Source organism: Bison bison, unplaced genomic scaffold (genome assembly GCF_000754665.1).
Source record: "Bison bison bison isolate TAMUID 2011002044 unplaced genomic scaffold, Bison_UMD1.0 scf7180017863937, whole genome shotgun sequence".
Classification (NCBI taxonomy): domain Eukaryota; kingdom Metazoa; phylum Chordata; class Mammalia; order Artiodactyla; family Bovidae; genus Bison; species Bison bison.
In genome coordinates, this window is record NW_011494509.1 from 183,290 (window position 1) to 193,629 (window position 10,340).

General features: G+C 42.6%; 1 protein-coding gene across 1 annotated transcript in view; it reads left to right on the forward strand.

Moving 5' to 3' along the window:
• Positions 1 to 2,392: 2,392 nt before the first annotated feature.
• The window catches only part of LOC104984188 (mitogen-activated protein kinase kinase kinase MLK4), a 41,391-nt gene continuing 33,443 nt past the window's right edge, over positions 2,393 to 10,340 (forward strand). Inside the window, exon 1 of the mRNA XM_010833834.1 lies at positions 2,393 to 2,601. Coding sequence (XP_010832136.1) covers positions 2,519 to 2,601 — 83 coding nt within the window. The 5' untranslated portion in view covers positions 2,393 to 2,518. The remainder of the gene's footprint in view (positions 2,602 to 10,340) is intronic.

Genomic DNA, 10,340 nt, shown 5'->3' on the forward strand with positions numbered 1-10,340 from the left:
CCCACTCCCTCGCTCACACACTCACTCTTTCACACGTACTGTCTCAGAGCTCACAGTAGTGGAGGCATCAGGTAAATGCAAACGCTGTGGTACCTGGTGCCTCGCAGAGCTGTCGTAGAAACACAGAGGTCACGTGAGTGTGGAGGAGGTGCTGGTTCCTGACCTGGGGCATCTGGGAGATGTCACTGAGCAGATACTGTTTGGGCTGGAGGAGCAGCCAGCCTGGCTTGAGCAGAGGAAGCTTATCCGTAGAGGAACCGGGCATGGTTTGACTGTAGCTTGTTGTGTGAATCGAGGGGCTGTGATTGCCTGGGTCTCAGAGTGTGGACACTATCTCTGAGTTATGGGGAATCATGGAATATTTTAAAATGCAGGTTTATTAAGGTATAATTTACATAGAGTAAAACTCACCCTCTGAGGGTTCACTCTGATGCGTTTTGACAGATACATATAATCCTGTAACCACCACCACCACCACCAAGAGAGAGAATTTGCATACCTTGGAAAAACTCTTCCATGGAGCGCTGCCCTCAGACCTTTCCCTTCAGCCTCCAAAGCCGCTGGTCTGATTTCTGTCCCTCTTCCAGGATGTCACACAGAATTGTTGTATGAAACGCTTCATGTGGGGCTTCCTTCTCTTAGAGTAGTGGTTTTGAGAGTCATCCTTATGTGACATGCATTGGTAGTTTATTCATGAGAGGCTTAAAAAGATAAAAGGATGCCACAGAGCTTTAGGAAGATGAATCTGCTTGGGGTGGTGTGTGGGTGACAGAGGAGAGGGCCAACATCTGGTCCGGAGAGAAGGACTGTAATTCGGTGTGAGATGGTGGCAGGGTAGTCGGGGAGGGGCATCTGCAGGGCATTCAGTTCAGTTCAGTCACTCAGTTGTGTCCAACTCTTTGCGATCCCATGGACTGCAGCACTCCAGGCCTCCCTGTCCATCACTAACTCCCAGAATTTACTCAAACTCATGTCCATTGAGTCAGTGATGCTATCCAACCATCTCATCCTCTGTTTCCCCCTTCTCCTCCCACCTTCAATCTTTCCCAACATCGGGGTCTTTACCAATGAGTCTGTTCTTCACATCAGGTGGCCAAACTATTGGAGTTTCTGCTTCAGCATCAGTCCTTCCAATAAATATTCAGGACTGATCTCCTTTAGAATGGACTGGTTGGATCTCCTTGCAGTTCAAGGGACTCTCAAGAGTCTTCTCTAACACCACAGTTCAAAACCATCAATTCTTTGGCACTCAGCTTTCTTTATAGTCCAACTCTCACATCCATACATGACTACTGGAAAAACCATAGCCTCGACTAGATGGACCTTTGTTGGCAAAGTAATGTGTCTGCTTTTGAATGTGCTGTCTAGGTTGGTCAGAGCTTTTCTTCCAAGGAGCAAGCGTCTTTTAATTTCATGGCTGTGGGGCATTAGGTTGAACTGGAATAACTGAGCTGCAGGCTAGAAGGAGGGTTTTAAGGAAGGAGCAAGGAGATAAGTTAGAAAACACAGTAGGTTTAAACCATCCGTTTCGTAGCAGATGGGAAGGAGTAGCATGGACACGCAGCTACGTCAGAGCCTCATGGAAACAGTGGGACGTTTCTGTTTGGTTATAGGCAGAGAAATCAACCAGGGCAGAGAGGAACCCAAGGCTCTGTGAAGGGTGGGGCGGGTGGGTGCAGGTGGGCAGTGATGGGAAGCAGGGTTCTTTTAGCTTCTGCTACCTGAGTGTGGCAAAGGGACACGATGGAAAGAACTTAGCATGCACGCACACACGTGAGCACTCAGGGCTGCCCTGACCTCAGCTCAGCTCCTGAAAGCTGTCTTGTACACTCTGCATTTTGTCAGGGGGCTGGGGAAACCAGCATCTGGATAATGTTTCTTAGAAAGTTTTACTTTTTGCTGTATTCTGATCTCTGGTAAAGCAATCCAATCTTATAAAATAACTTAATGGGTTAACATGTCTATTCTCATTTGGCAGACTTAAGATAATCTTTGATAATAATGATTTATGGTAATATGCCATCTACTTGCAATACTCTAATACATTCAGTAGAAAACACTACATTTTTAGATCAGGACCTAACTTCTTGGAAGAAAATCACGTATTATTTTCCTGTCGCATAAACTTTCACAGACTTCTGATCCTCCCTGTGATATCTCAGTTAAACGTTTCTTGCCCCTAGAAATCGTTTGCTTTCTCATAAAGATGCTAAGTTGTATTGTGTCTGGACTTTTTTAAACTTGTAACTTCAGGCACAAATGACGCACTAAAGGTTATGAAAAGCATGATGTATTAATAAGATAAAATGGTAAAATGCAGGTTTGTTCTCTTCACAGCTAACTGCAGTGAAGTTTGTATTTTAAAAGCCACTGAAAATTTATAAAAATATGCGAACACTCTCCCTTTGTTTTTCCCTTAGTTTTGCTACTCGAGAAGATAGAGTATGATGACATCTGCAACAAGACACTGAAGATTACAGACTTCGGCTTGGCAAGAGAATGGCACAGGACTACCAGGATGAGCGCAGCGGGCACGTACGCCTGGATGGCCCCGGAAGTTATCAAGTCTTCTTTGTTTTCCAAGGGAAGCGACATCTGGAGGTAAGTAAGCACCATGCATCTTGCTCTTGCAGATGTTCGTGGAAACTGGTTGCTGCACTTCCATTAAATGAGTCCCAAGTGTTAGTTGCTCAGTCGTGTCCAACTTTTTGTGACCCCATGGACTGTAGCCCACCAGGCTCCTCTGTCCATGGGATTCTGCAGGCAAGAATACTGGAGTGGGTTGCCATTTCCTTCTCCAGGGGATCTTCCTGATGCAGAGATCAAACCCAGGTCTTCTGCATTGCAGACAAATTCTTTACCATGTGAGCCACCAGGGAAGCCCCAAATGAGTCCCAAAGTATTGAATAATTCTGAGCATAATGGATAGTAAAGATGGTCCACAGTTTGTGGTTGTTCCACTTAAGAATTTTTTTGACTTTACAATGGCGCAAAAGTGGTAGGCACGCCCTCAAAACTGTGCTTGGGATTTGGCGTTTTGATCTTTCCCAGCCTAGTGACACATGGTCCAGTCCTTTCTGTGAGGCCAGGCAAAGGCAGTGAGCTGCAGCTCCTGGTCAGCACCACCAGGAGGGGAAACAACCGACACACTTAGAACCATTCTGGACCCACCCTGCTTTTCAGTGTTGGTATCGTATGCAATCAACTACACGAGATATTCACCACAAGATCAGCTTTAGGCTTTGTGTTAGATGATTTTGCCCAACTCTAGGCTAATGTAAGTGTTCTGAGCACTTTTAGAAAGACTGGGCTAAGCTTGGTCTTCCCAGGTGGTGCCAGTGGTAAAGAACCCGCCTGCCAGTGCAGGAGACAGAAGAGATGTGGGTTTGATCCCTGGGTTAGGAAGATCTCCTGGAGGAGGGCATGGCAACCCACTCCAGTATTCTTGCCTGGAGAATCCCATGGACAGAGGAGCCTGGTGGGCTACTGTCCATAGGGTCGCAAAGAGTCGGACATGACTGAAGTGACAGCACAGCATACACACTGGCTAACTTTCTGTAACGCTGCTAAGTCGCTTCAGTCGTGTCCGACTCTGTGCGATCCCATAGACGGCAGCCCACCAGGCCCCGCTGTCCCTGGGATTCTCCAGGCAAGAACACTGGAGTGGGTTGCCATTTCTTTCTCCAATGCATGAAAGTGAAAAGTGAAAGTGAAGTCACTCAGTTGTGTCCGACTCTCAGCGACCCCATGGACTGCAGCCCACCAGGCTCCTCCATCCATGGGATTTTCCAGGCTAGAGTACTGGAGTGGGGTGCCATTGCCTTCTCCACTCTATAACGTTAGGTGTATTAAATGCATTTTCAGCTTATGATATTTTCAGCTTACTATGGAGTTATCAAGATGTGACCCCATTGTAAGTTGAGGAAGATCTGTATGAGCCTTTTTGAAGGTTTTGTGGTTTTGATCAAGATAGTTATAATCATGACAGAATGGGTAACTTGAGATTTTGATTGTCCTAGGACTTCCATTTGATAGGAGAATCTTTTTTTTTTTTAATAATTTATTTTATTTTATTTTTAACTTTACAATGTTGTATTGGTTTTGCCATATATCAACATGAATCCGCCATAGGTATACACGTGTTCCCCATCCTGAACCCTCCTCCCTCCCCATACCATCCCTCTGGGTCGTCCCAGTGCACCAGCCCCAAGCATCTAGTATCGTGCATTGAATCTGGACTGGCGACTCGTTTCATATATGATACTATACATGTTTCAATGCCATTCTCCCAAATCATCCCACCCTTTCCCTGTCCCACAGAGTCCAAAAGACTGTTCTATACATCAGTGTCTCTTTTGCTGTCTCATATACAGGGTTATTGTTACCAACTTTCCAAATTCCATATATATGCGTTGGTATACTGTATTGGTGTTTTTCTTTCTGGCTTACTTCACTCTGTATAATAGGCTCCAGTTTCATCCACCTCATTAGAACTGATTCAAATGTATTCTTTTTAATGGCTGAGTAATACTCCATTGTGTATATGATAGGAGAATTTTATTAAATCAGAGGTTTGATTAAAACTAGTTATAGTTTGAGTTAACAGGAATAGCATTTTGTAAGACCTGTTGGTAAATAAACATAAATCTCACTTTAAGGAAAATATTGATTCCTCATGACTCACACACAGAATGTTAGCATGGAAGGAGTTTGAAGACAAAATTTAGATCAGCTCCTTCATTTTATAGATCGAATCATCTAAAGATTGAAGCTTCTGGTTTGGGAATGGAGAGCTGGACCAAAATGGGATCCCAGGTTATCCAGGTTATCTGAATTTTCCATCCAGCTTTGTCTCATTAGGGAGTGAAGACACCATCCATACCAGAACAACACAGAGGACGACAGAACAACTCTGTTTATTCTTACAATGAACCAGGAGCTTACTGGCCTTCATTTAAGGCTCATAAAATGCTGTGTGACTAGTATTAAAACTCCAGGATTTTTTTTTTCTTGTTGTGTTTTAACAGCTTTATTGAGATATAATTCATACATCATATAAACTATTGAATTCGCCAGTTTAAACTGTGCAATTTCATGGCTTTTAGTATATTAATCGGAGAAGGCAATGGCACCCCACTCCAGTACTCTTGCCTGGAAAATCCCATGGACGGAGGAGCCTAGTAGGCTGCAGTGCATGCTAAGGGTCGGACACGACTGAGCAACTTCACTTTCACTTTTCACTTTCATGCATTGGAGAAGGAAATGGCAACCCACTCCAGTGTTCCTGCCTGGAGAATGCCAGGGACGGGGGAGCCTGGTGGGCTGCCGTCTGCAGGGTTGCACAGAGTTGGACACGACTGAAGTGACTTAGCAGTATATTAATAGAGTTGTATACCTTCATCACCACAATTGAGAACATTTTCATAATCCATAAAAGAAATCCTATTAAAGGTAGCCATCTCCCTCAAAACTTCATCCCTCCCAGCCCAAGGCAATCATGAATCTATGTTTTGTATCTTTAGATTTGCTTATTCTGGACATTTTGTATACATGGAATTACGTAATATGCGGTTCTCTTAGTGGCTTTTCAGTTAGCATATTTTCAAGGTTCATGTCATAGAATGTGTCAGAATTTCATTCTTATTTATTGTTGAATAATATTCCATTGGATGGATAATACCGCATTTTCTTGTCCATTTATCAGTTGATGGCATTGGGGCTGTTTCCACTTATTGACTAATTCTGAATAATGCTGCTATGCACATCTATGAAAAAGTTGTTGTGAGGATATGCGTTTTCCTTCTCTTGGATAGGCGTGAAATTGCTGGGTCACAGGGTAATTATATAGTTAATCATTTGAGGAACTGCCAGACTGTTTTCTACCAGTCCTCATTCCCATATACAGCAGTGTATAAATAAGGCCTTCTAATTTAATTGTTCTACTTATGACTTTTAAGAAATTTATCATCTGTGCCAGGGGTTCTATAGCGTCTTTGGGCCATTTTGAGAAATACAAATGCTTGGGCCTCACCCCTTACTTGATGACTTGTACTCTGCTGATAGAGACTGAGGACATGTGTCTTCATAAAATATTAGATGTGGTGTTCTTGACTTAATCACAATAATTTTCTGAACATATAATGCCAAAATACTTAAGTGAAGTAGGTGATTGTTTTAAAAAATTATACTTCAAGACTCTGAAAACTCATAAAAGTTACCATAAATCAATTTTACATTCTGTATAATTACTTAACACTATAACCATTTTACTAGTTGTGTGCCTTTTAAAATAAACTATGTAATTATAAGCTATACAAATGCTGTGCAATCTACATAAGTGCTTTATAGCAACCTCATCGACTATAAGCACAGAATCAAGAAGTAAGAAAAAAAGAATGTCTAAAAGCAGTCACAGTCTGGGCCTTGAAGTCCACTCATGGAGAGGAATTCCCTCAAAATCTGTTCTTTTCTCAGTTGTATAATATAAGTTTGGTTGTCTGATTTTCAGTAGAAGCATCTAATCAGAAGAGGGGAGAAGGATGCTAAGCTAGTAAAAAAGAAAAAAAATTTAAAAAAAAAAGAGGCAGTTGAGAACAGAGTAGGCGACAGGAGCAAAAGACAGCATGAAATTATGAAAAAGACCAGAGACTACTGACCTCTGTAGCCACCTGGTGTGGAGCCAGACGTCCACACACATCTCCAGAATGCATCAGTATGTTAAAGCAGAGTCCTAGGCATCAGAATGTGGAAGGCAGGGAAGGCTGTCCCTCTGAACTACACAGACCTTTGCCTTAGAACCTCCTTTGTAATATTGCCATAAAAATAATTGCATTCAAGAAGCATCGCCCTGGTCTGTGGGGCTGGTATTTTATATATATATATATACACTGGTGTATTTAGCGATCGCCCTCCTTCTGCATCTTCCCTCCTTACCAGTTATTACCCTACAAGAGAACTTTGACAGATACTATCACTGAACTTTTATTGTGACTCCTGTGACTACCCCTGTTTCACACTGACAGAATTAGACATTTCCTCAGAATTGTAAAACTAACGAATAGCATGCTCTGATCTCTGGCTTAAGAGCCATGTTCCTGCCACCACAGCCCTTAATTATTAGATCACTTGTGTTCTTAGCAGAGGGCTTTTTATACTATATCCCACTGAGTTTCAGAGAGCAGAAAAATATGCATTATGCTTTAGAAATTGTCCCATAGAAATAGTTCCCCCCACCTTTTCTTTTCCAGATTGGTTCTTACCAGACTACTTCACTCTGGAAAAATGACCTATCCTAAAGTATTCATTCTCTGAAATTTCCAAGAGGCAAAGTTGGGCTGTTATTGTTTTAATTTTGTTATTTTCTATTGAGAATAGCAAGGAAACTTCTTTGAATTTACGCAGTTTTCGGTTATCCTAAGAATTTTTTGGTCTCTTGCTCTGAAATGATTTTTGTTGATTGAACTGTAAATTAAGTTTACTTACTCTTGAAAGTAAGTATGTGTCTCTGCTAATGCATCATAATACAGATAATTTTTAAGAAACTAAGCAGATAGCTTTTGAAAAATCCTGTTTACAACGTCATTACTAATACTTATAGCATTATATAACTTAGAAGTACTGCATTATATATTCCTTTTATAAAAAAATGTAAAGCAGTGCTTTGAGAGGGTAGGGCAGATATCCCTAATACTTCATCAGTGATTCAAGATCAGCTTCGAGGCCATGTGAGTGCAGACACAGTCAGCAGAGAGTAACAGTCCCGCAGCTCAGCCCCAGGCCTGCCGCCTCCAGGTCCAGGTGCCTGTCGGTGCTGCCCTCTTACTCCTCCTGGTGGAGAAGGAGCCCTGGACTCAGGGGCCTCAGGCCGGAAGCACCTCTGCTTCTGGGCCAGCAGAACATCAGCTGGAGGATCTGTGAGCCCCATTTGAATGGGCACATTCTGTTGTTTCTACATCCCTTTCTGAATGTTTCCAATGTAGTCTAGAGTCCAGTGGGCACTGCTGGAGAGACCTATACAGGCAGTGGTCATGGCCAGGATGACCTGCACCAGGGCTCCAGAGTCTCTGTGCAGACCAGGTCTTCTTCATAGACGCCTTTTTGTATTTGTGATACTGTGAATCACTGTATCTCTGAAGATCAGGAGATAATCAAATGAGACTCGGAAATCAGTTCCAATGCACAGTTAAATGACTTTTATTGCTTCTGAGCTGTTTTGCCTTGGAGAAGGCAATGGCACCCCACTCCAGTACTCTTGCCTGGAAAATCCCATGGACAGAGGAGCCTGGTAGGCCACAGTCCATGGGGTCGAGAGGAATCGGACACGACTGAGCAACTTCACTTTCACTTTTCACTTTTATGCACTGGAGAAGGAAATGGCAACCCACTCCACTGTTCTTGCCTGGAGAATCCCAGGGATGGGGGAGCCTGGTGGGCTGCCGTCTATGGGGTCGCACAGAGTCGGACACGACTGAAGTGACTTAGCAGTAGCAGGCATATTTTACTGCCTTCTGTCTGCTGTCTTTAAAACTATGTTCAAATACCATATATAAGCAGCAAACAGAAGAAATGAGAAGTTACTTCTTTAAATTTCAAACTGTTATCTGTTCCTGGTGACTGGCAAGCCTCTGCCAAAAAGTTATGCTTGCCTGCAAGTATCCCATTTCACTAGAGTCATATATAACACTGACCTTCCCCCTACCTCTTTGGAGCAGCTTTTCAGAGCTATCTGAAATGCTGTCTCCTGGGCTATAGTCCTCATTATGCCCTCAAATAAAACTTAACTCACACAAACACAAAAACATTCAAACTTTTTTTAACTTAGTTAATGAAGTTTGAAAAGATTAGAAAAGTGAATAGCACTGTACTTCTTATGTTAATAGTGGGGGTTTAGTTGTTAAGTCATGTCCAGCTCTTGCAACCCCATGGACTGTAGCCTGCCAGGTTCCTCTGTCCATGGGATTCTCCAGGCAAAGATACTGGAGTGAGTTGCCATTTCTTTTTCCAGGGGATCTTTCCAACCCAGGAATCGAACCCAGATCTCCTGCACTGCAGGCAGATTCCTTACCGAGGGAAGGAAAGTATTGAGCTACAAGGGAAGCCCCTTATGTTAATAGAGCTTAAAGCAAATACGGTCCTTTCTTATATGTTAATTTTTTTTGCATGTCAATATTTTTTTGAATTTTTTAATTGAAGGATAATTGCTGTACAGAATTTTGTGGTTTCCTGTCATACATCAACAAGAATCAGCCATAGGTACAAACCCGTGTCCCATCCCCATGGTTATGTGTTTTAAAGTCAGGTGAGTGTCAAGAGTGACTGATGTTTTATGTAACAAAACAAAAGATAATCCAAATGCACTTTATGTTTTGAAGATGACTTTCCTGGTGACTCAGTGGTAAAGAATCTGCCTGCCAATGCAAGAAATGCAGGTTTGAGCCCTGGGACAGGAAGATCCCCTGGAGAAGAAAACAGGACTCCAGTATTCTTGCCTGGGAAATCCCATGGATAGAGGAACCTGGTGGGCTACAGTCCATGAAGTCACAGAAAGTAGGACATGACCTAGCAACTAAGCAACAACAACAGAGAGAAACTAAGGTTCTGATTGGTTTTGTAGAAGAAAATAAATCTGTATAATGTTCAAGGCTTATTTCTATGCTCCTCTGTACTGCCTTGAACTGGACCAACTCAGAGTGTCTAGTATGGATGTGAACTGAAATTTGGTCCTTCAGCTTCATTTACAAATTCATTTCGAGATCCTTCTACTGTGAGTTTGCTGGTTCTTGTATGTAATTTCATTTGCCCTTTAACTGAAACAGCAGTGACTCAGCTGGTAAAGAATCCACCTGGAATGCAAGAGACGATCCCTGGATTGAGGAGATCCCCTGGAGGAGGGATATGCTACCCATTCCAGTATTCTTGCTTGGAGAATACCCATGGACAGAGGAGCCTGGCAGGCTGCAGTCCATGGGGTCGCAAAGAGTTGGACACGACTGAGTGACTAAGCACAGCACAGCACACACCTACATCACATCTGCTGATGCTTTGAAGAGCTTGGCTGCTGCAGTTGTTCCTTGTTTTTTATTCTCCTTTCACTTTACCTCCCTCAGTTATAAAAAAAAAAGATGTGTCATATTCTCCCAGCAGGCTCAGGGAGGCCCACAGGATTTCTTTGTTCATTACTAGTAGGCATTAGGTGGAAACATGAGTAACACATCTCCTAAATATAAAGGGAGAGGCAGAGAGAAGCAGTTTCTAAAATCTGTTTTAAAACAGCATGATTGCAATTATGTAAAGTTTAAAAATAAAATAAAATTAGAAAAAAAAAAAAAAACAGAATGATT